This window comes from Podospora pseudopauciseta, chromosome 4 (genome assembly GCF_035222475.1).
Source record: "Podospora pseudopauciseta strain CBS 411.78 chromosome 4, whole genome shotgun sequence".
Lineage (NCBI taxonomy): Eukaryota > Fungi > Ascomycota > Sordariomycetes > Sordariales > Podosporaceae > Podospora > Podospora pseudopauciseta.
The window spans coordinates 2395083-2422838 of record NC_085894.1 but is presented as its reverse complement, the minus strand read 5'-3'; the positions used below and the strand labels follow the sequence as shown (position 1 = coordinate 2422838).

Genomic DNA, 27756 nt, shown 5'->3' with positions numbered 1-27756 from the left:
GCTTGGATTACCGTTTCGCCCATCTCGGAACGGTCGAGAGCCGGTAAACTCGATGGTCTGGATGGGACCGAGCCTGGCGCTAGAGTTCCAATCGAATATCCAACCCGTCTCGGTCTGGGAGGGAGGTGTTGGATGTTGACGGTATGAGGCTGTCAATGGTGATCGAGAAGCCGTGCCGTCATCTTGCTTTGAAGCCTTGCGTTGTGCCCCGCGTTTCATTCTCAGGCTTTGGAAAAGTGATGCTATTGGGCGATGGTTGATAGCCAGATATCGACATCTAAAGTTTGGAAATGCCGACGACACACATATTGATAGGCCTGGCAATATCGGGCCACCTACATTTGCTGGCAGCGCAGACAAATTGGGTGGGGGTGGGCTGTCGGGTTGGCCCACGAGGCCAAGCGGCCGTCATTGTGCATAATGGAGGGCACCCATATGATGGTTGGCTTTGTTGTTTGTTGTCAAAGCCAAAGGTGTAGTCTGTCATGGGATAGCTCCTGTCTATGATCAGCTGTCAGTTGATGGGGAGTAGGATGTTTGTCGAGGCGTCAGGTGCTGGCCAATCGGTAGTGAGAAAGGGGAAGTCTTGTTTCATGCTCTCCTCGAGAGCAAGTCGAGCCGATTCTGCATGGTCAAGTTCAGACGAACCCCTCACTCAGCCAAGAAGATCGGATGCCCCGTCTGTGCAAGATGTAACAATTCGGAACATGGTGAGACGGGCATCGATGGTTTTGCAGAAAAAGCCGGCGGTTGTGCTGGTCGAGTGTTGCTTGGACCGAGCGCATGCATGTGTGCATGTTTCTGTGACGATCACCCCCGGACTGTGGGGTTGGTACCAGACTTGGGAGCTTGTTTCTGCTGGCTGTGTCTCTGGAAGGTAGAACCCACAGTATGGCTGAGGGCGTGACAGGAGTGCTTGGTTGTTAGGAAATAGTAGTAGTTAGTATTCAAATTATGTTTCAACTCTTGTTGCTATGATCGAGCTATGATCAAGCTGTGATGTTGCACCACCGATACAAAGGGGAAATGTTCAAGGACGATGCAGCGGGCACGCTAGCATCGGGTCCACTGGCCAAATTACACGTCAGGAAACATAACTGACAACACACCGTTTTGTTGGAGATGTTGAGATTCGCGAGACGGGACTTCTCTCATGATGCAACCTGATGAGCCTGATCGTGGCTAGTGTAGGAGGTGACAACCGTCCAAATTCCAAGTCGATTTCGATGCTGGTACCCCATGCATGGGTGGTGGCAGGTGCAACGGAGCTTCTTTTGTATAATTGATGGAAAGCACTGTGCGAAACGGCGGCCTCGGCAGATTCGCGCACGGGGCAACTGTCCAAAGGGTGGCATCTCAGAGCGGCTGATGCATAACGGCGGCACAGTTTTACTTTTTAACTTAGTGACTGGGGTTTTGGATATCACCCTCCCTGGGCTCAGGAGCACAGGAGTTGGGAAGTGCTCGCCCTGCTGTCGTGGTAAGTACATACTGTGGTACTCCCCGAGGGTCAAGCACTGCCCGGTAGTGGTGGTGACACAGACGGAGGCAGGTAACCTCCCACCAACATGATCCCTCCGAACAAGGTGATCTCCCAGGGAGAGTAGCAGCATGCCCTTCTGCCGCAACGCATTGGAATGAGTCGCCGTGGTGAAATGGCCCATTGAGCTTGTCGTGCTTGGCATTCTGTTTTCACCCCACACTGTAGGGAATGGGGAAAATTGTACGCAGGTGCTAAAGTGACATGGCAAATCCACGCTGTCTCTGATTCGTCTGGCGCTGCACAGCCTCTCTTGGCACCTTTTGGGTCCCAACAACAGGGGAAAACACAGCTCCCATCTCATCCCAGGCCATCCCGTCTCCAGGTCAGGTCAGGTCCAATTTCGTAGCCGCTGTGTCGTCAGTGGTTCTGCGCGGCTTCACTTTCCCTGCTGCTTCCTGCTTTGTTTCGTCCCATTTTCCATTCATCACGCTCCTTTGCTCTTTTGTTGGAGTACGACCTTGGTAACTGCACGCGCCAGACATCTTGGACCTCGAAACAAGTGTTATAGCGTTGCTTGCACCGCCTCACCCTCAAAAAAACTCCATAACAACCGTCCAACTACCGCTCTGGACCCCAGGGGACCTCCCCGATTGCCTCACCGACTCTGCCTTATCAACCCAATTCCAATTCTTAATTCTTTTACCTTTTCCCCAAGGGAGGCCTGCAGATAGCACCCCGCAGATCGAGACCCGGCGACCTCAACTCACCTCACACTTCATGAGTCTCTGTTCCTGAGACCCGTTTGTGTTTGCCGACCCAAGTGTGGCAGTACACACAAGGCAGAGAGCTCAGAGCTGACGACCTCAACTGTACATCTGCGCAACACCACCCCTTCGCGTCTCCCATCGCCACTACGAGAGGCTTTCTAGACCTCGTGTCACCGTAGGCGCAGCTCACATCCGTCGCCTTCGCTGACGACTGTGACCCGCACCATCAGCTGGACATGGCGGAACCACAGGATGGTCCCAAGGAGGGAGACTTCGCCTCTGGACGCCGAAGAGCGTATGTATTCCCCTTCCTGTCTGCTCACAACGTCGTGGGAGCCGCAACTGCTCTCTCACAACCACCCACCTAACAATGTCATACAGACCAACAATTAATATCGACACGACGGCTGTGAGCCCGAGTCCTGTCACGAACGAGCCAGAGGTGGACGCCAACTCACCAATATCACCTGGCACCACGCCAGAACCATCAACAAATTCTCACAAGAGGAGTCTCTCTGGAGAGAGCAGGCCGACAAGTCCTCACAATGTGTCAAACCCCTTTGCTTCCTTCCGCGGTCCAAATCCGGGACTGCTCACCGTTCCTGGCGCCCCAAGACCTCGCCAGGACTCTGTCAACTCTGACGATGACCGCTCCATCACCTCGTCCATTGGCGACACCACGGTAGCAGGGGGTTCTACGTTGGGGGAGAAGGCCAGCCGAGGTGCTGCCGACAACGACAGCATCAAGAACGATCCGGATGCTTTGAAGCCCGACCAGGGCAAGGAGGCCGATTTCCAGGTTAACGACAACCCCTTCGCCTTTGCGCCTGGCCAACTGAACAAGATGTTCGACCCCAAGAGCTTGTCTGCCTTCTACAAGCTGGGTGGCCTCGCCGGTATCGAGAAGGGATTGAGATCCAACCGGTCGACTGGTCTTGGCGCCGACGAGGCTACTCTTCCTGGGCGCGTCACGTTTGAGGAGGCTACCGCTCACGTCGGCTCGGCCGACACCAAGCTTGCCCAGACTGATAGCCATGCGACGGCTTCCGGCAGGCAGGACTCGGGGGCCTTCTCCTCGAGAAAGCGCGTCTTCAGCGACAACCGGCTTCCTGCCAAGAAGGGCAAGAATCTTCTCCAGCTCATGTGGATCACGTATAATGACAAGGTCCTGATCCTGCTGTCCGTTGCCGCCGTCATTTCTCTGGCCATTGGCTTGTATCAAACATTCGGCCAGGAGCACGACGCCACAAACCCCGGTGTAGAATGGATCGAGGGTGTTGCCATTATTGCCGCCATCACCATCGTGGTTATTGTTGGATCTTTGAACGACTTCCAGAAGGAACGCCAATTCGCCAAGCTGAACAAGAAGAAGCAGGATCGTGTGGTTCGCGTTGTTCGATCTGGAAAGACTGTGGAAATCTCGGTTTTTGACGTTCTGGTTGGCGATGTCATGCACTTGGAGCCCGGCGATTTGATCCCCGTTGATGGTGTTCTCATTGAGGGTTTCAACGTCAAGTGCGACGAGTCTCAGGCCACTGGTGAATCCGACATTATCAAGAAGCGTGCCTCCGACGAGGTCTTTGCGGCAATCGAGAATGGCGAGAACCTGAAGAAGATGGACCCCTTTATCCAGTCGGGCGCCCGCGTCATGGAGGGTGTCGGTACATTCATGGTTACCTCGACCGGTGTCTACTCCAGCTATGGCAAGACGCTCATGTCGCTCAATGAAGACCCCGAGATCACCCCCTTACAGTCGAAGCTCAATGTCATTGCCGAGTCCATCGCCAAGCTCGGCGGTGCCATCGCCCTCCTCCTCTTCCTGATTCTGTTCATCATCTTCCTGGTCAAGCTTCCCCGTCAATTCGCTCCGCTCACCCCCGCGCAAAAGGGCCAGCAGTTTATCGATATCTTCATCATGGTCGTCACAATCGTGGTCGTCGCTATTCCTGAAGGCCTTCCCTTGGCTGTCACTTTGGCCCTCGCTTTTGCCACGACTCGCATGCTCAAGGACAACAACCTGGTCCGCCACCTCAAGGCTTGCGAAGTCATGGGCAATGCCACCACCATCTGTTCTGACAAGACGGGCACTTTGACTCAGAACAAGATGCAAGTTGTTGCTGGCACCATCGGCACAAGCCACCGCTTTGGTACTTCCACCATCCCGGGCGAGAGCCCTCGGAGCGAGAAGGATGTGGAGGCCCAGGAAGTGGTGAGGATGCTCAGCCCCGAGGCTAAGGATCTGCTGCTCAAGTCTATCGCGCTCAACTCGACTGCCTTCGAGGGGGATGTCGATGGCGAGCACACCTTCATCGGCTCCAAGACGGAGACCGCCATGCTTATTCTGGCTCGCGAGCACCTTGCCATGGGCCCCGTTGCTGAACTGCGCTCCGGCAGCAAGACCCTTCACCTCATTCCCTTCGACTCTGGACGCAAGTGCATGGGTGTCGTGGTTCAGCTGGAGAATGGCAAGGCTCGTCTTTATGTCAAGGGTGCGTCCGAAATCATGTTGGAGAAGTGCACCCAGATCCTCCGCGATCCTTCTCAGGGCTTGGCCTCGGCTACTCTCCACGAGGAAAACCGCGAGACCATCAAGCATCTGATTGAGACTTACGCCCGCAACTCGCTCCGTACCATCGGCCTGATCTACCGCGACTTTGACAAGTGGCCCCCCAAGCCAGCCCGCCGCGTCGATGCCGAGAAGGATGAGATTGTCTTTGAGGATATCTGCCGCAACATGGTCTTTGTCGGTATGGTTGGCATCAAGGATCCTCTTCGCCCTGGTGTGCCCGAGGCTGTGAGAGACTGCCAGCGGGCCGGTGTCGTTGTGCGCATGGTTACTGGTGATAACAGGTTGACTGCCGAGGCTATTGCCCGCGATTGCGGCATTCTCCAGCCCAACAGCGTGGTTCTCGAAGGCCCCGAGTTCCGCAACATGACCAAGGCTCAGCAAGATGAGATCATTCCCCGCCTCCACGTTCTCGCACGGTCCAGCCCCGAAGACAAGCGCATCTTGGTTAAGCGGTTGAAGGACAAGGGCGAAACCGTTGCCGTGACCGGTGACGGCACCAACGACGCCCCGGCGCTCAAGACGGCTGATATTGGCTTTTCGATGGGCATCGCCGGCACCGAGGTGGCCAAGGAGGCTTCCGCCATTATCCTCATGGACGACAACTTCAACTCGATCGTCAAGGCTTTGAAATGGGGTCGTGCCGTTAACGATGCCGTCAAGCGTTTCCTCCAGTTCCAGCTCACCGTCAACGTCACGGCTGTCGTTTTGACCTTTGTCTCCGCCATCTACTCTGCCGTTACCCAGTCGCATCCCGAGGAAAAGGCTACCGCTGTGCTCACCGCCGTCCAGCTTCTTTGGGTCAACCTCATCATGGACACTCTTGCTGCCTTGGCTCTGGCTACCGACCCCCCTCAGGACAGTGTGCTGAACCGCAAGCCGGAGCGCAAGGGTTCCTCGATCATCTCACCTACTATGTGGAAGATGATCCTCGGACAGGCCGTGTTCCAGCTTCTCATCTGCTTCCTGCTCTATTTCGGAAAGTCTTCCGTGTACCCTGGACCCGAGATCATTCCCGACAGCCAGATCAACACCTTGGTCTTCAACACTTTTGTGTGGATGCAGATCTTCAACCAGTGGAAGTAAGTCGTGCCCTTCCACAAATTGCCCGTTGGCGGATCGTTTACTAACAGCAACTAGCAACCGGCGTCTTGACAACCAGTTCAACATCTTTGAGGGTCTCACCAAGAACTGGCTGTTCATTGCAATCAGCGCCGTCATGTGCGGCGGTCAAGTCCTCATTGTCATGGTTGGCGGTACAGCTTTCCGCATTGCCGATGAGGGCCAGTCACCAACCATGTGGGCGACTGCCATCGTTCTTGGTCTCCTTTCCATCCCCGTTGGCGTCATCATCCGCCTCATCCCCGACGAGATCATCGTCGCCTTGGTCCCCGGCGTTCTCAAGCGCAAGCACAGCTCCAAGGTTCCCGGCATCAACGTCTCCGACGACGAAGAGCGCTTCACCGCCTACCCCGCGCCCCTCGCTGACATTCACGAGGAGCTCGCCTGGCTCAAGCGCGTCAAGGGCGGCCGTCTCAACAACCTCAAATTCGCCATGAAGCACCCCCGCGAAACCTTCCTCAACCGCAGCCCCGTCCCGAGCAGGGAGCATTCCCGATCCAACTCGATCCACCGCCTCCCCCAGACCCCTGTCCGCGAGGACAGCTATGGGTCTACCGCTCCTACTCCTGAGTCCCGCCGCCGCAGCAGAAGCAACCGCTCCCGCTCCAACAGCGTGTTGGGCGCGGCGACCGTCATGACTGGTATTGTTGCTGGTTCTATTGCGGCGGGGTGGTCACCGATTGAGAAGAGGGGCGAGCCGGATTTTGGCCAGTTCCCGCCCAAGCCGTCGCCTCTCGGTCAGGAGATTGGCGAGGATGACCAGGCGGGGAGGGTGTCGACGGATGAGAGGAGGGAGGTTGAGGGGTCGTCTTCATCCAGTGCCCAGGATGTTCCGATTATTAATGTGCCCAAGCCGAAGTCGCCTTCTACCCCTACTCCTTGAGTAGGTAGAGAGGAAAACAGATAAAATGTATTATTAATGCCTGTGGAAGTGTGTATAACAATATCACAGTGTCAGCCCTGCTGCTGTAGGGCGTTTTCATTTCTTTTTTCTATCGTTAATATTTCCTCTTTTGAGTCAACATGTCTGTTTTTCTTTTCAAGGCGTTTTTGGTTTGGTGGTGGTGGTGGTATTGCTGTCATGTATCTCTCTTTTTTCTTAATCATGGGGGCGTTTGAGCGAAGAAAGTGATAGATGAAATTTGGGCGTTTTTTTAATCTTTTCCGCTGTCGTTCGTTACAAATCTTAGATTACAGTATCATCATCATCATAGCGCGCGCGCACGAGTGTTATATATATATATATATATATGTATATCTGCGCCAAAAAAGTTGGGAGTGTGGTTGGTGGATGGGGGATAAGAATACAAAAGATGTTTTGTGTGTGGACTTGTGCTATTTACTGTGCGCCTTGGTGTTTGAGTATTTTGATTGAAATCGGTCGTTATGTTCCCGCTAGTTTGTTCACCACGAACCATCACGCAAAGTTAAAAGGATTTACAGAAAATGGGTAGTCCAACATTATCTAAAATATCTCTTCTTCCCGGAATGAAAACAGGAGAAGAGAGAGAGGTAAACCGAAAAAAACCTTAAAAAAAAAAACAAAAATAAAAAAATAAAAAAAAAATTAAAACAGCAAAAACCTAAGACTAAACGATGTAGTAGGTGAAAAAAAAAAACCCGGGTATCATGTCTGTCCCCTCTCTGCTTTTTTTGTCTGGAAAAGAAGAAATAAGACACCTTCGCCCAAAATGTTGTCAAGCTTCCTCCCAGTCAATTCGTAGCATGTTTGCCTTACCAACCCAACCCAACCATCCAGACAGACAGTCCCAACCGTCCATTCACCCACTTCCACCCTATGCATTTCTTCTACCGGACCATAATAAACCTGCCATACCCTATCTCAACTCCCACCCACCCCAATTTACTTCTTTCCCCCGCCGCCATTCTTCCCCCTCTTCCCCTTCCCACTCTCCCCATTCTTCTCCTTCATCTCATCCTTCACCCCATCCTTCACCCCATCCTCCTTATCCCCGTCCTTCACCTCCTTAAAAACCCACCTGCTCCCCCACCCCTCCACAGCCTTAACCTCAACCACCTGCCCCTCCGGCACCATCTCATGCCCCAACTCCCACCCCGCCCTCCTGCACAGCTCCGCCACAACAACATCACAATCCCCCAACAAGTCAATGTCAAAATTATTGTGCCCAATCGCCTCCCGACTGATGTAAATCTGCGGTATGTGGCTCGGCAGGTACGGAACCACCTCGCTCACCGGCGCAACCTTCAAGCTCGTCCCGATGACAATCACCAAGTCCACCCTGTCGACATCGTGCTGCGTCAGCCTCTGACTAAACTCATCCGGGAGCGGCTCCCCGAAAAAAATAATATCCGGCTTCATCACCCCCGCTGATGAAGAGACAAGATCAAATTCCGAGTCGGAATTGCTGTCCCGGTCGAAATCCCGGCGACGTTTCGAGTTGGAAGAGTTGGCCGTCTTTCTCTTTCGTGACTGAGATCGAGACTGCCCAGAAGGACACTTCCTGCACCGAGGAATCTTCCCCGCCTTGATCTCCGCAAAAATACTGTCGCCCACAACCTTCCCCCCACACTTGACACAACTCGCCGTGGCAAAACTCCCATGACACTGAACCAGCTTCTCGGGCAAAATCCCCGCCTTGGACTCCAAGTTGTCAATGTTCTGCGTGTAATTCGTCAACAGCTTCCCCCGCTCCTGAAGCATCCTGATAAACTGATGTGTCGGCGTGTACCGGTCCTCGCTCGGCAAGATATCCTTCGCCACCGAGTAAAAAATCGTCGGGTCTTGCCTAAAGACCGACAGGTCAAACACCTCCTGCGGATCGTTCAGTCCCAAATGGGCGAGTTTGCTGTAGAGGCCCGTGCCGGCCGAGCGGAAGTCGGGGATGCCGAGCGAGGTGGAGATGCCCGCGCCCGTGAGGACGATGATGTTCTTCTTTTCTTTGAGGAGGGTGACGGCGTCGTCGACTGTGTTGTACCGTGTCAGTTTGGCGCGCTTTTTGAGCTCCCTCGTGAACGCATAGCTCAGGAGAGAAAAGTAGGCGTCGTCGTCTTGGCCTTCCAAAAAGTCCGGTGGGCGGACGCCAAAAGCTGTGAGAAGCTTCTTGGCTGTGATGCGGCCGGCGTCGACGGTGCGCTGGACAAAGATCTCAGGACCCAAAGCGCGGAGCATTTGGCGGTATTGGATTGCCTCTTCTGGGGTGCAGGCATCGGCGTCTGGAGGGGAGTTAGCATCTTGATCGTCACCATCGGTAGAGTTTTCCTCATCATCTTCATCCTCCCCGGCCCTGGGAGAGGAGGGCCTCGGGAGAGGATAGTATTTCCTGGAGTGAAGCAGCCGGGGTAGTAGGCAGGGGTTGACAAACCATCGGTGAAGAACCTATCCTCGTGAACATCGCCAAGAATGTCGTTCAGCAGAGACTCCGTCTCCCACGAGTCGCCTAAATCCTGGACGCGCTCCTCGAGCTCAGTGAGGCCACTGCCGTTGCCAGAGTTGTGAGCAGTCTTCTTGACAGCAGCGCTGCCGTTGCTGCCATTCTGGTGAGCAGAGGGGGGGGACTGCCGGCGGGGAGGAGGAGGGGGGACAACAGGATCGCTGTCCAAGCCGACAAAAGCCCTCTTTTCGTCGTAGTCGACAACATTCCTGACACGAGTGCTCGATTTTCTGGCGATTTCAGATGATGCGCCGTTGGAAGTGGTGGTGGTGGTGGTGGGCGACTTGGGCGACTTGCTGCGACCCTCGACCTTCTTTTTCTGACCGCCGCCATCAGGGAGGGCGGTGCGACTTGTGGCCTCCATTCTGGGCGCGATAAAAGTCGCTGACGGGTGCGTTGTTCTGATGGCAAAGAACAGAAAAAAAAGTTGGAAAGTGAGTGGAAGCTAAGTGAGAAAAGGCAAAAGCGGAAATGCGAGTTAAAAGACAAATAATGACAACAACATATGCAGCCAGTCAACCGTGGCGACGTTAAGTCGCAAAAAGTTGTAAGGTGTTCAAAGAAAAAAGACGGGGGTCGGCAAAAAAGACAGGTGATTTGTTGTTGTTGAAGTGCGTCCCAAACGCGGCTGATGTTGTTGTTACAGAGTGAGATTTGCCAGAGTTGACGAGAGTGAGAGAGAGAAAGAAAGAAGGAGAGAAAGAGAGAAAGAGAGAAAGAGAGAAAGAGAGAGAAAAAGAGAGAGAGGGAGAGAGAGAGAGAGAGAGAGAGCAAGAGGAAGTGAGAGACAAGAAAGTCGAGGAGGAAGCTAGGGAGTTCCAAGGTGGGTCTTGGCAAAAAAGACCCCAAGATGGATGGTTGTTCAAAGTGAAGTGAAGTGAGTTGCGTGGCAATCGATTTGACAAGTATGCGAGGGTCCCAATTTGCAAAGTTGCGCACACGCACAAGGTTGTCGGTCGGGCAGCCGGTTCCGGGTTGTGTCAGAAGAAAAAGCTCGAGTTTCGGGAAGAGAGTGGGTTGTTGACGGCAATGCCGGATTTCGAGGGTGGCCTGACTGGGCGTGCGCGAGAGAGAGCGAACAAAAAAGAGTCGATCTACCTTATTCCTATGCGCAAGCAAACTCGAACAAAACGTTGCAGCAGCGCCGCTGCCCCGGATGTACGTGGGTTGCGGAGGCGACAAGAAACGGCAGGCACCGGAAGTGAGTGTTTCGGGCTCTTAAAAGGTCCGCCAGAACCGGTAGCTATAGCTGGGTTGCAGCTCTTCGAAATCACTCAAAAATTTAAAAGGCAGTGTGAGACAAGAAAGGGGAAAAAGGATCACCGGCAAGGAGAGCTTCACAGAGTAACGCACGAGCCAAGCGACACAGGGGGCCCATACTTTGTTGATGTCACTCACACCACGCAAATCTCTACTAAGACGCCAGCTGATGACGTTTAGCCAGGCCAACATGTCTGTTAGTTATTAGAAGATCAACGCCTTTCGAGGTTGATAAATGCTTTCAGGGAACCCCGACAGACAAGGTTCAATGATTCGCTATGGGTATATATATAATGGCTACACCCCTGGAAAAACAACTACAATAGGCTTTCATACTTATCCAAACCCCCTTTTGGCTGCTGTTGAGGCGGTTTCTGCTGCTGGCTCATGCCTCCCATCATGCTGTTCATGCTCATTCCCATGCCTGTGCCGGTCCTGTTGGCAGCCCCAAGTGATGCCAGACTATTCATATTGCTCGTTCCGCCCAGTCCTGAAGTCGTGAAGGATGTTCCTGGTGGCCGGGACAGACTGAAGCCCGAATTTCCCGAGCTAGCGCTAGGCGCGCCAGGTGGCGGAGGCAGGGCGAAAGAAGAGGATGTTGTCGGCTGCGGACGCTGTTGCTGCTGCTGATTCAAGCTTAGAGAACTAAAGGCCGATGTGGATGGTTGAGAGGCCCAGGCATTCGGACTGGGCTGGGTTGTAGATGATGCCCATACATTGGAAGCAGGTTGGGCACTGGCGGAGGGGGTCGCCCAGATATTACTGGGCGTGGTTGCGCTGCTGGCACTGGACCAGTTGAAGGACGCCGGCTGCGGCTGCGGCTGCGGCGATGTTGTGTTCGATTGTGGTTGCAAGGGCTGTGAGAACTGGGTGATTGTTGGGGCCATGGGCTGGATGGCCGCTAGGTCTGGGGTCACCGTTCTGAAGCCTCCGGTCTGGGCTTTGAGGTGCGAAGTGGCTACCGGTGAGGATACCGGTGGTGTAGACCAAGAAAACGTGGGCGTGGGTGTGGAATTTCTCACACTGGAGGAGGAAGACGCCGCTGATGGCTTCGTGTCCCAGCTGTCCAGTGGGTTGGTGTTGGTCGTACTTGCCCTGCCTTTGACCAGCGCCTCAAAATCCGTCTCCGATGTCCCGTTCGCCTCGAGAGAAGACCCCGCGATCGCCCCAAACGACAGAAAATCGTCCTTGAGGCCGGGCGATGTGACAGCGCCGCCGGTGAGCTCTTGTAGTTTCTTTGTCTGTTCGTCCTCCACTCTGCTTGATAGTGATTTGATAAGCTCCATGAAGGCCTGGAATTCCCGCAGGTTCAACTGAGGGTTCAACGACATGCTCCAAAGCAGTGGAAGCATCTCCAGTGCCACAAAATCCCCATCAGCCACCCTTCCGACGACCTTCAGAACGTTCAGAGCAGCCATCATGACGGCTGGTTCCCTGGTTTTAATGGCCTTGATTAGAGGAATGATTTTTTCTTGCATGGTGAACTTGTCGAGGGCCGTGGAGGATGTGGCCTTCTTCTGTTCTGTAGCGAGCCCGTCCAAGCCATCGTCACCGCTGCCGGCACCTCCACAAAGTGTGACAAAGGCTTCCAAACCACGGACCTTGATGGCCAGACTGTTGGTTTTACTGAAAATTGTAGCAATGACTGGAAAAAGCTCTCCCTTGATGGTGCTGAAGTCCAACACAGGCAGGACCACTGGTAAACTGGTCAGGGCGGCGTTGATCAGGGACGGGGTGGGTGATTCGAGGGCCGTGTAAAATATGGGTAGGATATCTAAAAAAGACATAAGTTAGCACATATAGGGGGTCAGAAGATAGTTACAAGGCATCTGTAGACAGTGAGAAGGTGTAAAAGATAGTGATAAGGCGACTAAATGAAAACACAAGGCCTATCACTATCCGAATCAGGGGTAAAAAGATGGTAACAAGAGGTAGAAAGATAGTAATAAGGAGGTTGAGAGAAAGAAAAAGGCCTTTAACTATCCAATCAAGGGGTATGAGGATGGTAATGAAGCGTCCAAAGCAATTGGTCGTATATCTCAAATATCTCAAAAGAGGTATAACAATCACCAAGGCCTTTAAAATAGGGATAAGGCATCTAATGATGATAGTTATGCGCCTCAGCCATGTTGGAAGGCCTTCACAGATAATGGCAAGGCACATAAGGTAGTGATGAGGCGTTTGGGGTGCCAAATAGGGCCTTACAATGATAAAATAAGAGGTACTTACCATCCTTGAACTCCTTCCCATTGCAGTTGCCAGCTATAACAGACAGCTGCTCGATGACAATCATCAAACCGGCATCACGATTGGCATCCTTTTCCTGAGGTTGTTTGGCGTTGGTAACAAAAATTTCCTTCAATTTGGGTCTGACTTTTTCGTTGAAAGCCCTCCTCCCCGCTGGAAGAAGACCGATAATCTTGAAGGCGTTGTGGAGGATCAACGATATCAGCTCCTTATCCTTCAGCTCCTCCAGGAGGGCCGGTAGAAGCTTCTTTTCCATGACAGACTTTGGAAAGTTCGGAAGGACTTTGATCAGCCCTCTCAGGAATTGCTGCTTCTCATTGGGCGTCTTGGCGGGGAAGCCCTCGAGGAAGCGGATGGTAGAGATGAGGACGTTGTTGAAGTATTCGCTCTCTTGGAACTCCTTCGCTGTCATGCGTTGGGCCGGCCGGCGTGTAAGCAGTCTGGGTAGCACATGTTGACCGAGTTCCTTGGGTAATGGCCGGGAGGACAGGTAGTTGTTGGTAGCGGTTGGGACGCTTTGTGACGATTGGAACACCCGCTTATAAGCTGAGATACTGGTATTGCACTCGATTGGCGACCGGTGTGGGGAGTTGTACAAGGCGATACAGAGCAGGCCCAGAGAAAACATATCGGCAAAGGTCGTCAGGTTGTTATCCAGGACGAAATCTGGCGATGCGTAATCCAGATTCAGCTGTACAGTCCTTGGTATTCTAGGATCTGGATTCAAGACCTCGCCCAGGATAATCGGTTGAATAGTCGTGGGGATCGTTGATGGCTCGGGGGGGCTGCAGAACGCCAGGCCGCTCAGCTTCCAATCCGATTTTGCATTGACTAAAATGGCATCCGGCGTCAGATTTCCATGTACTAGCCCGGCGTTGTCGTGCAAGAACTCCAGTGCCTTACTGACTTGCAGCAGACCCTTTTGGATTTCTAGTTCGTCAATCTCGAGCTCTCGCCGTCGCCGTGTGCCGTTTGCGTCCTCGGTAACATATCGGCTCGACCTGCCTCCAAACCCTCCGCCCCGTTCCTGGTCATCCTTTTCTTGCAAAAGACCCGAGAGCGAGGCCGTCACAGGCTCGGCGACAAATTGCAGTCCTCCTCCCCTCGTTTCTTCGACCGGTTCGACCAATTCTAGCACTCCTGGATGTCGTAGCCTCGCCAGAGATGATGCCTCCTTCTTCAGCCTTTCCACCACCTCCTCCACCACTCTCTTTTGCGACGAAGCCGACTGTCTCCCTCCCAAACCATTGTTTCCTGCATCGAGGGTCTTTTTATCGAACACAAAGACAGAATATTCTTTGCCCGTGGCCTTTCGTTTCGCCGAATAGATCTTCCATGGCCCAGCGGTGGCTGTCAAGGTGGAGGAAATCGAATAGTTGGTGTTGATATTGCTGGAGGCGCCTATCGATTTCAAGGCGTTGGCGAACATGGTTGCACGGCTCTAACTGTCATCGCGGGGCTATTCGGTGGACGTGGGAGGTGTAATATGCTCAATTTAAGGCGTACTATTGTCAAACAGACACCTATCTTTTGCAATTCAAGGGCTGAGGAGATGCGCGCAAGGCGTAACTGTCGATCATGGATGCGTTGGGTGGGCGCAACAAGGTGTCAGCTTCGGCATGTCTGCCAAGCACTGACGCAGCTTGAATAAGGCTGGCTGATTAGATAAGATTTTGATATCTAATTATGCCAAGCCTTACAATCGCAACGGACGTGGCTCAAAGGTTGTTTGCCATTGGACTTAAGAAGATCATAAGATGGCATCTTCAACTCGAACCATAACTGAATGATGCTGTCAAATTGTCAGTATCTCTGCAGCATTGGTCCAGTCTCTCGGGCTGGTCCAACTTCCCACGTCGATGCCAGACATGCAGCAGCAAATTGTTAAGAGATACCTGCCCCCACAGCATACCCGCACTGATCTCGACGAACTCGTTATCTGCCGGGTCCACCCGCGATGCCGTTGCAAGCCGCTCCTTGATCAACGACCAGGGTCCAGAGCTGGCTCAACAGGGGCGCCCTGATTGGTCAACTGCTGTCCAGCGACCATGCAACCTCCGATCCAACTCCGAGAAGAGAGAGCATCCAGGGCTCCAGCTGCAATTACTCGCCAGCGTGGTGTGCCCGTTGTATGAGTCTTTGCGCCTTGCTCTCTGTTTAAAACCTGGGGTTTGCCATTCGCCATTGCGCGCCTTCGCGTCCAGGAGTCCGTCTGTGCCCGTTGCCGTGGCTTACAAAAGCCAATTGCTGCTTTTCGTTGTTTCCTCAGTCATTATCAGATTTCATCTTTTTAGTACACCGGCACTCACATAAAACCTCCAAAATGATGCGCCGTCTTCTCCCAAGATGCGCTCCCAGGGCAGCCTTCAACGCCCAGCGCTCCGCAGGCCTGGGTGCTGCTATCCAAGCCCAGTCTGCTGTCCAGCGTCGTCAATATAGCATCACCCCCCAGTCCTCCACCTCCCAGCTCCTTGACATCGACCCCTCCAAGCTCGTCGTTGAGAAGACCTCCAAGCCCAAGGACCTCCTCCCCTCCAAAGACCTCGTCTTTGGCCGCAACTTCACCGGTCCGTCTCCCTCCCCTTTCCTCCTCATCTTATCCCCAGTCCCCCCCAGCTAACCTGCCCCCTAGACCACATGCTCACCATAGAATGGACCCAAGAATCCGGCTGGTCCGCCCCCAAAATCCTCCCCTACCAAAACCTCTCCCTCGACCCTGCCACCTGCGTCTTCCACTACGCCTTCGAATGCTTCGAAGGCATGAAAGCCTACAAAGACACCAAAGGCCAAATCCGCCTCTTCCGCCCAGACAAAAATATGGCCCGCTTCAACAAATCCGCCGCCCGCATCGCCCTCCCAACCTTCTCCCCCGAAGCCCTCACCTCCCTCATCGCCCAGTTTGCTAAGCTCGAATCAAGGTTCATCCCCTCGGAACGCGGCTACTCCCTCTACCTCAGACCAACCATGATCGGCACCCAAAAAACCCTCGGCGTCGGCCCCCCTGGCTCCGCCTTGCTCTACGTCATCGCCTCCCCCGTTGGCCCTTATTACCCAACCGGCTTCAAGGCCGTCAGTCTCGAAGCAACCGATTACGCCGTCCGCGCCTGGCCAGGAGGTGTAGGCGACAAGAAGCTCGGCGCCAACTACGCGCCTTGCATCGTGCCGCAGAAGGAGGCCATGTCCCGGGGCTTTCAGCAGAATCTCTGGTTGTTTGGGGAGGAGGAGTACGTCACCGAGGTCGGCACGATGAACTTTTTCGTCGCGATCAAGAACAAGCAGACCGGTCAGAAGGAGCTCATCACCGCTCCGCTGGACGGTACTATTCTCGAGGGCGTGACAAGAGATAGTGTTCTTGCGCTGGCGAGGGAGAGACTGGCGCCGGAAGGGTGGAAGATTGAGGAGAGAAAGTACACCATGGGCGAGCTTGCTGAGGCGTCTGCTGAAGGGAGATTGATTGAGGCTTTTGGCGCGGGAACTGCGGCGATTGTGTCTCCTGTCAGGGCGATCAGCTGGAAGGGACAGCTGGTCAACTGTGGGTTGAAGGATAGTGAGGAGAGCGGGGAGATTGCCATGAAGATGAAGGAGTGGATGGAGGCGAGGCAGTATGGTGATGAGGAGAGTGATTGGAGCTATATCTGCTAGTTTTTTGTTTCTAATGGGTTTGTGGGGACAGACAGACAGACACACACACACACACACACACACAGAGAGAGAGAGAGAGAGAGAGAGAGAGAGATGTGTGTGTGTCTTTTGGGTTGGGTATATAGGATATAGGTGGGAAGCAAGGCGAATGGTAAAAGCAAAAAGTTTATACCCACTGAATTTCTATGTCAGCGTTCATCCTGTGAATATAGATCTTGCGAACAAAACACATCATTACACCTTGGGCTCTCTCTCTCTGTCCAAATTACGTCATATCTCCAAAACACCGAAAAAAGAATAGAATTTCCCACCCCCGTCTAGTTCTTGGTTGGTTGGTTGGTTGGTTGGTCTGTGAATTGATCCTCCTCTATCGATCGCCCTGTTCTCTCCCGTCTGCCCCTCTGTATTTACATATATCCCACGCCCATCTCCCAGCTTTTTTTTTTGGTTCAAGTTGCTGTCCCTTGTTGCTATGCCCTCTTGTTGCTGCCAAGTCGTAGTCGTTGTTTGCTTGGAGTTTCGAGTTGACCGATCAGAAAAACATCTTAGTTCTTCTTGTTGTCGGGATCCTCAAGGATGCCCTCGGCTTCTAATCGCCTCCTCGCCTCTTCGAGAGCCCAGGTTTGGATGCTGTGTGAGCGTTAGCGAATCTTTCGTGTCTTTGTTTATCCCCCACTAGTTCTTTTCCACCATTACCCCTCTCGTGCTCATTCCGCCCCCCCCCCCCCCCAACCACCCCTTCCGCTCTGATCTTCCCTTGCCTATTCCTTTCCCCCCTCCCCCTTCCCCCCACCCCATCCAGCAGAGTTTGCCAAAAAAATAGCAGGATTCAAAGAGATAGATGATGACCTACGAGGTATCGGGCTTCCAAGCATAAGCAACCCCAAAAACAACAAAACTCCCCAAAAACCCATAAAAGTACAGATTCTCCCACCCCTCGTTGACATACTTCTCCCCAGGCTTCACACCGAAAAGCCACCCCGTCGGCGGGTCGTACTGGGGACTGTGGCCCCCCTTCTTTGCCGCCGTCGCGGAGAACGCCCTCTTGCTTGTAGTCGTCGCCAATCCCGCCGCCCTGCGGGTCAGGGGGAGGAGGGTGGTGCGAAGAGATGACATTGTAAATCGCTCGAGGTTGTCGTGTTAATTGGTGGTGGTGGTGGAAAAGAGTCAGAGTTGACCACCGCAAGCAAGGTAGGTAGATAGGTAGGTGAGGTTCGTCGTCGGTCGTTCGTCACACGTAGTAGTGGAGTCCGAGAGAAGGCCAAAAACGCCCGCAAAGCGGCGACAGGGCAAAATGCCAAGAGAGAGTGACTGCTCCTTGGCGGGGTGTGGTGGTCAAAGCTCGGCTTTTGGGGAAGGTCACGTGATGCCCTTTTGGCACACTCAGACAGCACAGGGGGGATGGGATTGATGTCAAGAGAGTGGGTTTACGTTTGATCGGAGGTCAAAATGTCTGGTTATATGACCCCTGATTTCAGACCAGAGGGGAAATGATAATGTGTATCGAGTTGGGCAATTGGAGACATCAACATCACACCACCACCAAACATCACCATCAAGCGACGAGTATACCAGCATAAAGTCAATTCATGATAAAATAAGACTACATCCCATCCCTATCCGCTACCACGCTGCCCACCCGCAAAGCCACCAAAAGCACCACCCTCGTACCTTGCCAAGAAATGCTAGCAAGCCAGAGGACAGCGATTTCAAAGACTATGTGAATAACCAGCTTGGTCTACATCCAACCCACAAACCCCACTAAAGGGAAAAGATGGAAAAAAAAGAAGTGACATGTTGCACGCAAATGTCCCAGATATCCCCTGCCTCATCCCCCTCTTCAACATGCACGTCAAATGTAGTACATAGAATTCTCCAAGCTCGGGTGCACCTTCCTGCTTCCAACCGTGTCTTGTGCCCCAGAGGCAATGATGCTGGAGTCATCGAAAAGCTCGTGCTTATGGATCCGAGCCCGATCACAGACCAAGTCTGCGTAGAACGCCGGGGGGCAGATACTAACTGCCTTCGTGGCCCGACCATACAGGTAACACATATCATGCGTTACTTGCTCGAGGTTGTTCGCCGCCTGAGCACCATATGAAGACCGGAAAATCTCATCGATCAACACCGTGTAATGGGCCGGACGAGCGGTGCCCTGCAGCGAGGCGTGGGCTTGGAGGAAGAAGTCCCAGTATCGCACGTTGGTCACTCCGCGGTCAACAACGGTGCCCTCCTTGGGGCTCTTCGACCTGAGGTGCGTTTGCTGGGGATCAGTCGGGTAGAATCGAGTCTGGTGGCGCTTGACTGACACGATTAGGGTGATGCGTGGTTGCTGCTTGCCATACATCTGGCTACAAGCCGTCCGGATGTGCGGCAGCTCTGACGTCAGAACCATGTTGAACTGCCCTTCACTTACACCATCGCGGTAAATGAGGATATTTTCAGGTAGTTTGGCACCGTTGTGCTTCTGCCACAGACGCAGCCGAGACTTGAAGTTCTCAACCAGCTTGACGTCAAGCTGCTCCACACGAGCCGGGTTCTGCCAAGCGATAGCAGGCCACTGTCCGAGATCCGAGTCGATGCTGGCTACAAGACCGACCAGACTGGGCGCGTTCTCTCCAGCACCTGTTGGAAGATTGGTAGGATGCGTCACATCGTAACCCACCACCATGGTCTTGCCACCCTTCAGCAGAGGATGAGCGTTCTGCAGTTTGTGGTTGACGCCGCCAAACTTGAGGTTGACCTTGAGCGCGACGTTGGTAAAGTATCCCTTATTGTTCGTTATCTTGTTCCTCACCACGCACACCGTCTGAATGCCGAACTCGACATCGCCTAGCTTCTTCACCGTGTTGTATACGTTGGTGTCCTGGTCGCCAAGCACAACGATCACCAGATCGGGCTTGGGCTTCATCCCCTGAAAAGCGGCTCTCAAGTCTTGCTCACCCATAGAAGCGACCTCATAGCCACTTGCCGGTGTGGCATTCTTATTGATAGCCATGCCCATGTCCTGCGCCATGAATACCGCTAACTGGCCCATGGTGGCCTTGACATGCTGATCAGCCTGACCTTGTACTTCCAAGAGCGTCCAGTTCTTGATCATCCTACCAGGCTTTGAAACCCTGACATCCTTGAGCAGCCAGCCGCCATCTTTGGGCCTGATTAGCTTCACCGAATTACTCGTGGGGTAAGCCATGGCCGGGGGTGGAAGCATACGACCCTTGACTGTGATGAGCTGCTTATCGACACTCACTCCGAACTTATCCAGGAGTTTGTTGTTGTCCAGTGCAAGAACAGCTCTGGCATTGGTGGTAACGGACACAGCATTCAAGGATGGCTTTCGGCATGCAAACTGTATCATGCTCTGAGCCTCGCCGGCACTGAGCTTAGCCTTGATAGGCTGTCCCGGCAAAAGGGAGCACCACTCAGCCAGCAGGTAAATGGGCCTAGCTGGACTGCCCGCGTTGATCAGTGGGAAAGTCTCGACCTTGCGCACCCCGTGGGAGTCGCTGTATTTGGCAATGTGATAGTCAGACACCAATACCATGGTGTCATACTTGAGCCCCTTGGGTGCCGGTCTCGGCTCTTTGGGCGATCGAAGAAAAAACTTGACGTTGGTAGGCTTGCCGAAGTACTCGTTGGGTTTCAAAAACTCGGGCCTCCGTTCCTCGCCGCTGCCATCTCTAACCCCGCCGAATCCTGCCATAGAGCGCTCAACCTTCACCCACTCACCAGGTTTCTCGGTGGGAACCCGGCACTGGATTCTCGATTTGGCCAAGAACCCATGCAAGCGCTTGAGTGTATTCGTGTTGAGGTTACCAACCCTCTGAAACAGGTCAGGCAAGGGCATGGGCGGCCGGAAGACACCGTGGGTAACGTTGACGTTCAAAAGCAGACGACCGGTGGCCAACCGCACACTCTGAACATAACCGCGAAGGATATCGATCATACTGCCTGGCGATACGGGGCCGACTTCGGAACGATTGGCGTCGAAAGCAAAAAAACGACTCTTGCCAACGGCAGTGGTGTTGGGGTTGCTTCGTGCGGTGTGGCCGAGCACAACGCCCAGCGCATCAGCTTCGGCCGCGAACTTGGGAAAGACAGACTCGGTACCCTTGTCTTCAAAGTTCTGAATGTACTGCTTGAGGCGTCCAATATCTAGCGAGACAGGGTTGTTGAACTTAACATCCCAGCGCTCCTCACCACCATTGGACCTGGGGATGCCCACAGTAATAACTGAGTTGGGGGGCAGAGGAAGCTTCGCCTTGGAGACGACGCTCATCTTCAGCTCGGTTGCAACAATGACGGTAGGCGGGAGTGTGTCGAGCGCAGCCTTGATGATCTTGGCGAGTTTGGTACCCTTGGCTTCTTTGGTCTTGGACTCCTTGGGCTTTCCCGTGCCCTTGCCCTTAGCAGAGTTCGGTTCGGCCTCTTTCTTCTCGCTAGAGTCCTCCGGGGCCACCAGCACATTGTAACTGAATAGCGAGGCTGTGTTGACGTTCAGTTCAAAGTAGTTGGCCCACAGTACAACCGGAACACCACCAGTGCCGAAGCCAGGCCGGTGTGGGAAAAAGCTGGACTCATCACTGCCGGAAAGCTTGCTCAACTGCCCCAATGCAGAGTTTTGTTGCTGGACGACGCGGTCTTCCAGAGCTGTGATGTCGGGATTTGGCGGGGGGATGACGTTGTTCGGTCCTCTTGATTTGATGTTAGCGCCTGTCATTCATCATGACAATGTACGGTGCCGTGATACTTACGTGTAAACATCTGGACCACCAGCATAACCACCACCACCACCTCCTCCTCCTCTTCCTCCTCCTCCTCGACCTCCACCATAGCCACCTCCACCTCTGCGCCCACGATCATTGAAGCCGCCACGACCACCTCGGAAGCCGCCGCGGGGGTCACCACGACCGCCTTGATCACCGTAGCCACCGCGGCCTCCACCACCGTCTCCTCCACCACCGCCTCCTCCACCGCCACGGCCGCCTCTATCCCCAAAACCACCTCCGCCTCGGCCGTCTCTATCTTCAAACCCACCGCGGCCATGTCCCCCGCGGCCACGTCCCCCGCGGCCACGTCCCCCGCGGCCTATGCCACGACCCTGAACGTCGGACATCAATACGCCGGTAGGTGTTGGAAGGTGAGTCCTCAGCAATACTGCTGCGGACCACTTCTCAATCCCTTCCAAACACCACTTGATGGGTTGGCAGAGAAACAGAAGCTCAAACGAGAGTTCCGGGATACAAGGAGGAAGGAGTGAGGTGGTTGTGGATTCGGTGGATACTGGGCTGAAGGGTACCACGCATTAGTTTAAATGGCGGGGTGGGCTGTTGGGCTGGTTGCTTTGTTGTCTTGAGGGGTGAGAACAGCAGATGGCAACGTGAAGAAACAACAGGACAAAAGAGTGGGGAGTATATATAGTAGAAATTAAATGAGTGATTGCCCAACATCAGGCAGCGACAAGAGCTGCATGCCAGATGCTGTGTTCTTGTAGGCCTCAATGCAGTAAGTGGGCAACAAATATCATTGACGTCGCAATAAACGATAAACGGTGTGTGGTCTGTGCGTCAACGTAGGAACGTACCTTGTGTACCGGCTTATTACTGAATTGAGCTTAACGGTTGAAAATGCCCCCAATCTTGGCACACTCAAGTGGTGGATTCGGGAGTTACCACAAGGTCGGTAACACAGCTGCCTCACCGCGGCATCGCTGCCCGAGGCGATTGTCTTCATAGATGTTTGTGGTTTTCTGGTGATGGCTCAAATTTGGACAAAACGGAAGGAAGCATTAAGTCACCAATCAGGAGAAGGAAATGACGTGGCCGAGGCAACTGGCTGGTGTGTGGCACACAGTCGTCCTGTCTTACACACCGCTATTGCAGGTATTGAGGTTGACCTTTCTTTTGCAGCCCTGCGTTATTGGATGGATGGGTGTCTCGGATACGTCTTCCAGGAACACCAGAATATTCCGGGCTTCTCTTTATAGGTAACATCATCCGTTGTCATTCACAAGCTGTTATCAGAGAAGAGTCATCCCGCCGAGATGATCTTTGACGGGCAGCCACATAACCGACGTCCTGCCCCAGCTCCGAGAGTTGCTGTGACCACTCACAGTTTAGGTCAGCCTTGTCCGTTTGTGAGCAAACGATATCAGTCAATACTGCACATAAAACACTATTCACAGCCCAAACCCGGAGTTCCGCGTCTGTGGCGTTCGTATCTTTACCATGATGTAGCCACCCTCTTTGCTTTTCCGCTGAGGAATCAAAACTACAAACTTGTCAGATGCTCACTTGTCAGATGCTCTCGCCCACATGACTCTTGGCCCTGACGTTTGCACCATCATCTCTTACCGGCCCAGCTCTAGCTGGCCTTATTGTACATGATCCAACATTATTTCGTGCTCACAGCATGCATTTGCTTTATCACTTTCACAGGCAAAGTGCTTTCAAGCAAATATGTACACACACTGAAGTGTGACAAGAGTACTGCGTTATAGTATCATTTCATCTTCACCGTCCTTCCTCAGAAATCGCAAGCACCCATCTCAGAGCAACTTCACGACCCAAATTGTGTGGAAAAAATTCCATTAAGCCTCCACCTTTTTGACACGATCTTATCCCCTCCGCTTCAGATCAGCTTCGAATCATGACTGGAGGTTTATCTCCTTCCGCTTTGCAGATACTGATTCTCAGTAGGGTCCAGTAGAGCTCTTCTTCATGATGTCGTCGGCTCAAAGACAGGTTGAAATCGGGGTCGATATACTCAATCAAGAAACTGCTTTGTACACTGTCAGTCTTTGGTCATGCCCCAGCTGTAAAGAACGATCGAGATCCAACTGACCTGATCCAAGCCCATTTTGCAAGTATCCCATTCAAGATACTTAGCAATATATCTCTTCCGGCTCACCAAACTCGTTTGTCGTATAGCCTGTAATAGAGCAAACATTTGCCGAGATCGAAGCAGTGATAAACTTTCGTCTTGTACTTGAGCAGAATCCGCTGCGCATTGCCCGGAGGGCTTTCCCTGATCTCTGGCCCCAGATTGTACGAGACAAGAGAGTAAACCACGGGGCTTGGGCTGGCAGGAACCTGAATCTCGCGATTAAGAGTCGGACATCTGGGTAGTTGTGAGAGCTTGAGTCGCATCCGGGGTGTCATTGTGAGCGGGTGTAGATGACACAGGCAAAGGACGCCTTGGAACGAGCTGAGAGGACACATTCCGTCACGCGTTGTTGCTTGATTGGAGGCTTGGCTGTATGAAAGTTCCCTTGGTCGTTGTCCAAGTCCTCGGTGTTGCGACGCTTGTATCTGGTGGGTGAAAGCGGTGATGAGTTGATACTCCTTTTGGTGCCCTTGGGAGCAGGACGGGCCTCCGTTTCCTCGCGGGTACGGCCGGACGGAAGTAGTTCGGAAGACGGCGGTAAAGGATGCGGTGGTACGAGGCTTGAAATCCTGGTTAAGGGATTCTGAGGACACTTTTATGTGTCTCTTTGTGCCCTGGCGAGGAGTTCGAGGTGTGGCCTCAAGGCCGAAGCTGGACGGAAGTATGTGAGGAGACGGCATCAACGCTGGGGCGGCGATGTTGGGCAACTTCATGATGATGCAAACCTTACCATGCGAGATACCTGTAATGAGTTGGTCGCATTCAACTGTGTCTAGTTGGGGTTTTCTGGAGCAAAAGGCCGATGAAAGCGAAGGCAGTTGCTGATTTAGAGACGGAAGGCTGGAACAAGCCATCCTTCGACAGAGGACTGAAGCCGCTATTCTTGGTACCCACTCGTTAGTATTATAGATCTTTGGATGAATGCCAAGTAAATCAAGCTGAGATAACCTTAAAGGCTCCTGCATAAGCACTTAATGAGAGCCTGAAGTTCTAAAAGCGCAATGTGAACATGAGATTTGATCCATGACCCCGTCCCTTGGGTATCCTATAGGAAACATCCTCCAGTTCAGCCCTTTGCCCTTTTCCTTCGTATGGTCTTTCCATGCAAGGACTCTCGCCCGGTGACGGACAAAACGCCGTACCTCTGTCATTCCAATGTGAGCCTGAGCTTCTGGGAGTCCAGTCCTGCTTCCACATCAAAGGCCGCCTCGACAACTTGTGAGTCCTCTTATCGAGCTTAGGGGGCGCGATGCTATAGTTCCATTGGGTTTATGGCTTGATGTGCCATGACAGTGATAGCAAGGGACCGAAGTCGTTCCTCGCAGATTGGACCACAACCACAGTCACCCTCTCCTGTCGCGAACTTCCAACGCTGTAAGGTTCTTCCCCTCGATAGGGTTTTGGAAAGTCCAAGTCACCTATTTCCAACATGTTAAGATTTTCGTCTGTCATAAGTGAAATTGAGAAGGAACGATTGGTCATGTATCGTACCCTAAGATATCAAATTGAAATCGCCATGGAATCTCGCGGCCTGGCTTCATTTCTCATATATGTCGTCCATTTTGTTGCGGGAACTGATCTTCCCCGACTTCCAGTCTCTCTTCCAAATCAGTAGCCGCCGAGGGAAATCATGAGTCATCACTGTGATCGCTAATGCTCGTAGTCTTCCCTCATAGATCACGCCACAGACACAGCCGATCACATGCTCAAACTCAGGAAAGCTCTCCGCCAAATCTGAGGCTTTCTCCTCATCATCGGTCTTCTGGTGACCGGGGTTCTGCGCATTTGAGGTCTGCCCCTGGCTGGTATTTATGTCAGAAGGATGACAGGAGATTCAAGTTCTGGGAATCCGACACATACATCTTGCCATTTCTTTTGAATTTTGGATATGTTTGTTTTCTTTTTGCGAGGCTGGGACGGATTCGCGGACCGCGCGGCAACGCTTCGGACCGCTGGTGGGGGGGGGACGCAATTCTGGTAGCGTGAGCCCAACTCCGTGTTGTACCAGCGCGCGTCAGTATCAGACAAAAGAGAGGGGAACAAACTAGAGGTCTGGGGTTCAAGATCGGCACCAGAGATGGGATCGTCAACCATGCCAAGGATGTGGACTATTGATTCTGCTCGTCAGACTTTCAATTGTGGTCCAATTTCCAACCACGCGGGGGACTGATTTATAATGTCTTGATGAGTTTTGAATGTGTCAAAAGGAATCATTGCTCCAGGGCTGGTCATATTCATAAATACTTCATACCACCACCTTAAACCATTAGCAAAGTCGCTCGTTGCGTCAAGAAATCCCTATTTTCTACCGTGGAGGGACGAGTCCCAGCAGGGCCTTGCATTCTGTAGAGATGGCTGTCTCCTGATGCTGGTATGGGTGGAATGAATAAATATATCACAAAACTTACTAATTGCATACAAATCAATACAAGCTGAATGTTGACCTCCATATGATTCCAGGGCGGTCTTGAGCGAGTGTAAAGCCAGTTCCCTGTGAAGCATCTTACAGCTACCTAGGTGACTGTTGGCTGAAGAAGTAGACGCAAGAAAAAGGGGTAGATGTCTGAAGAGATGAAGAGCTGAAGGGGTGACGTTGAAATGGGATCTTACTCATCCAGACTGTATAGGCAGGCAAAAAAGTTCTTATCGTGAATCCCTAAACTTAATTCCTTCCACAATCTTTTTTCTACTCTGGCCGGGTGTATTCGAGTTTCTGTGATCGCAATATGCGTCATCATCAGCCCTCCTTCTTTTGAATGCTATCCAATTGGCATCAAGCTCCACACAGGGTGGGCAGTAAGTCAAGTCAAGTCAAACCAAGTAAGACTCCAAACTTGGCTTGACTTGACTTACTGCCCACCCTGGCTCCACATGACCTTCGATGGGTGTCGGCAGCGGCGGCTCAGTTGGTTTTCATTATTCTGCCACTTCGTCACGTTCAGGAGAGGTCGGACAACGAGGGTGAAATATCTTGGCGGTGATCATCTTCCAGACCCACTTCGGGCCCGACGACCGGTCATCCGCCGGTTCTCTTTGGTGTTCAACATTAGAGTGTCGTTTGTTGCGGTGGATGCTAGGGGTCGCCATGGTGAGAGCTTTGTGGCTGTGACATTCTAGGGATGGGTTGAGAGATATGATATGTATGGTTCCCCGAAGATCTGGAGTCATATCAAGACAAGCTGGGATTGTCGTTTTGTAGTACTGTGCTGTGGAAGCAAAGGAAAGAAAGAAGAGGAAAGAAGGGGAAAGAAGGGAAGAATCTCAAAATCTTAAGTCTAACTGTTTTTCTCGAGTGGCTTGGCGAGTATTGTAGGATATAAAAGTGTAGTGGGGAAGGGGGTTAAAGATTCCCACTTGTCTAAGTTTGACAGGGTTTAACTTGTTAAAGGTATAGACCCAAGTTTCTGAGTGTCTAGGTTCAAAAGTAAGGGCACTCGAGAGAGAATTGAAAGATAGGCATATCGTTACACTCTCCTATTTCCTATCCTACCTACACTGTCCCACTCAAACCGTACATTCACTCAACCTTTCCACCTAGTGCCCTATCGTACTGGCTCTTCCGGTGATTACGATCAACTTGTAGTTGGTTGCCATGATCTGAGGATATATACCAAGAACCGTTAATGAAATCTGTGCTGTGATTTTACTCAAAAATCAGAACCGAGTCTCTTTTGCCACTCACCAGGTTCTGACCACAGACTGGATCTTCGTGACCAACAGCAACTCAACGATCTTCATGATTTGGTGGTTTTCTATGACAGAGTCAGATGTAATTCCTTCTTCGCGAAGAATCAAGACATTAATTCTGCACCTACCTATCCTTCTCGCGGAAGTCGTCCATGAGACAGCGTGGTCGAACAACGCCCGTATCCCAATCCTTCTTCCAAAGCAGCGGACGTCCGGTGTTTCGCCAGTTACGCTGGTAAAAGGTCGGGGGATTGACGGTGCTGCCGTTCGGAAGCGAAGCTGACGCGATGGCCATCGTGACCGTGGCCATGCGTTTATTAATTGCTTCGCATCCATCCCTGCCACACTGGCAGCGTGGCTGATGATCTTCTGAGACGGACATGGATATTTGATCATGGAGATCATCCATCAAGTTGCGGGGTCGGACAACACCGGTTTCCCAGTCCTTCTTCTAGCGGACCGGGCGACCGGTGTGTTTCCAGTCGTGGGCGTAGAAGCCGGGAGGGACCAGCGTCGCGCCGTTGGGTAGGAAGGCCGAGGCAACGGCCATCGCGATCTTGGCCATTCTCCGGTTTCGTTCTTCACACTCGCTTCTGCCGCATTGGCAGCGGAGCTTGTGGTCCTCGGTGGTGTTTGCGGTCATTTTTGTGGCTACCTTATGTGGGTGAAGCAACTGAAGTTGCG

General features: G+C 52.8%; 7 protein-coding genes across 7 annotated transcripts; 2 read left to right on the top strand and 5 right to left on the bottom strand.

The window, feature by feature from the left end:
• The first annotated feature begins 1549 nt into the window (after nt 1-1549).
• Nucleotides 1550-7334, top strand: PMC1_1 (plasma membrane calcium). The gene is made up of 3 exons (XM_062905928.1): nt 1550-2545; nt 2632-5898; nt 5957-7334. Exons 1-3 carry the CDS (start codon nt 2487-2489, stop codon nt 6819-6821), a joined length of 4191 nt encoding a protein of 1396 aa, XP_062765873.1. The 5' UTR covers nt 1550-2486; the 3' UTR covers nt 6822-7334.
• A 468-nt stretch (nt 7335-7802) lies between these two features.
• SIR2 (NAD-dependent histone deacetylase sir2) lies at nt 7803-10565 on the bottom strand (the record flags this gene model as incomplete). Its single annotated transcript, XM_062912485.1, has 2 exons — nt 9283-10565; nt 7803-9133 (listed from the first exon to the last, which is right to left on the bottom strand). The coding sequence occupies exons 1-2, from the start codon at nt 9713-9715 to the stop codon at nt 7803-7805; spliced, it is 1764 nt and encodes a 587-aa protein (XP_062765872.1). The 5' UTR covers nt 9716-10565.
• A 248-nt stretch (nt 10566-10813) lies between these two features.
• ppk32 (Protein kinase domain-containing protein ppk32) lies at nt 10814-14663 on the bottom strand. The gene is made up of 2 exons (XM_062912486.1): nt 12841-14663; nt 10814-12385 (listed from the first exon to the last, which is right to left on the bottom strand). The coding sequence occupies exons 1-2, from the start codon at nt 14285-14287 to the stop codon at nt 10929-10931; spliced, it is 2904 nt and encodes a 967-aa protein (XP_062765871.1). The 5' UTR covers nt 14288-14663; the 3' UTR covers nt 10814-10928.
• On the top strand, nt 14653-16583 carry BAT2 (branched-chain-amino-acid transaminase bat2). Its single transcript, XM_062912487.1, has 2 exons — nt 14653-15425; nt 15491-16583. The coding sequence occupies exons 1-2, from the start codon at nt 15182-15184 to the stop codon at nt 16498-16500; spliced, it is 1254 nt and encodes a 417-aa protein (XP_062765870.1). The 5' UTR covers nt 14653-15181; the 3' UTR covers nt 16501-16583.
• Nucleotides 16584-16758: 175 nt separating this feature from the next.
• Nucleotides 16759-17784, bottom strand: QC763_408610 (uncharacterized protein). Its single transcript, XM_062912488.1, has 2 exons — nt 17354-17784; nt 16759-17130 (listed from the first exon to the last, which is right to left on the bottom strand). The coding sequence occupies exons 1-2, from the start codon at nt 17614-17616 to the stop codon at nt 17046-17048; spliced, it is 348 nt and encodes a 115-aa protein (XP_062765869.1). The 5' UTR covers nt 17617-17784; the 3' UTR covers nt 16759-17045.
• Nucleotides 17785-18352: 568 nt separating this feature from the next.
• On the bottom strand, nt 18353-21616 carry QC763_408620 (uncharacterized protein; the record flags this gene model as incomplete). The annotated part of the gene is given in 3 exon segments (XM_062912489.1): nt 18353-21194; nt 21255-21438; nt 21454-21616. The coding sequence occupies 3 exon segments, from the start codon at nt 21614-21616 to the stop codon at nt 18353-18355; spliced, it is 3189 nt and encodes a 1062-aa protein (XP_062765868.1).
• Nucleotides 21617-26840: 5224 nt separating this feature from the next.
• QC763_0067260 (uncharacterized protein) lies at nt 26841-27756 on the bottom strand. Its single transcript, XM_062905927.1, has 3 exons — nt 27201-27756; nt 27068-27137; nt 26841-26982 (listed from the first exon to the last, which is right to left on the bottom strand). The coding sequence occupies exons 1-2, from the start codon at nt 27479-27481 to the stop codon at nt 27110-27112; spliced, it is 309 nt and encodes a 102-aa protein (XP_062765867.1). The 5' UTR covers nt 27482-27756; the 3' UTR covers nt 26841-26982; nt 27068-27109.

What these genes read in the sequence shown, in the direction of transcription:
- PMC1_1 (XM_062905928.1), top strand. Translation starts at nt 2,487, where the DNA reads ATGGCGGAACCACAGGATGGTCCCAAGGAGGGAGACTTCGCCTCTGGA. An exon ending in GCCTCTGGACGCCGAAGAGC is followed by an intron (nt 2,546 to 2,631) that starts GTATGTATTCCC and finishes AATGTCATACAG; the next exon opens with ACCAACAATTAATATCGACA. An exon ending in CAGATCTTCAACCAGTGGAA is followed by an intron (nt 5,899 to 5,956) that starts GTAAGTCGTGCC and finishes AACAGCAACTAG; the next exon opens with CAACCGGCGTCTTGACAACC.
- ppk32 (XM_062912486.1), bottom strand. Translation starts at nt 14,287, where the DNA reads ATGTTCGCCAACGCCTTGAAATCGATAGGCGCCTCCAGCAATATCAAC. An exon ending in TGGGAAGGAGTTCAAGGATG is followed by an intron (nt 12,386 to 12,840) that starts GTAAGTACCTCT and finishes TGTCTTTTTTAG; the next exon opens with ATATCCTACCCATATTTTAC.
- BAT2 (XM_062912487.1), top strand. Translation starts at nt 15,182, where the DNA reads ATGATGCGCCGTCTTCTCCCAAGATGCGCTCCCAGGGCAGCCTTCAAC. An exon ending in CTTTGGCCGCAACTTCACCG is followed by an intron (nt 15,426 to 15,490) that starts GTCCGTCTCCCT and finishes CCTGCCCCCTAG; the next exon opens with ACCACATGCTCACCATAGAA.
- QC763_408610 (XM_062912488.1), bottom strand. Translation starts at nt 17,616, where the DNA reads ATGTCATCTCTTCGCACCACCCTCCTCCCCCTGACCCGCAGGGCGGCG. An exon ending in GCTTGGAAGCCCGATACCTC is followed by an intron (nt 17,131 to 17,353) that starts GTAGGTCATCAT and finishes ACGCTCACACAG; the next exon opens with CATCCAAACCTGGGCTCTCG.
- QC763_0067260 (XM_062905927.1), bottom strand. Translation starts at nt 27,481, where the DNA reads ATGGATGATCTCCATGATCAAATATCCATGTCCGTCTCAGAAGATCAT. An exon ending in GACTTCCGCGAGAAGGATAG is followed by an intron (nt 27,138 to 27,200) that starts GTAGGTGCAGAA and finishes ACTCTGTCATAG; the next exon opens with AAAACCACCAAATCATGAAG.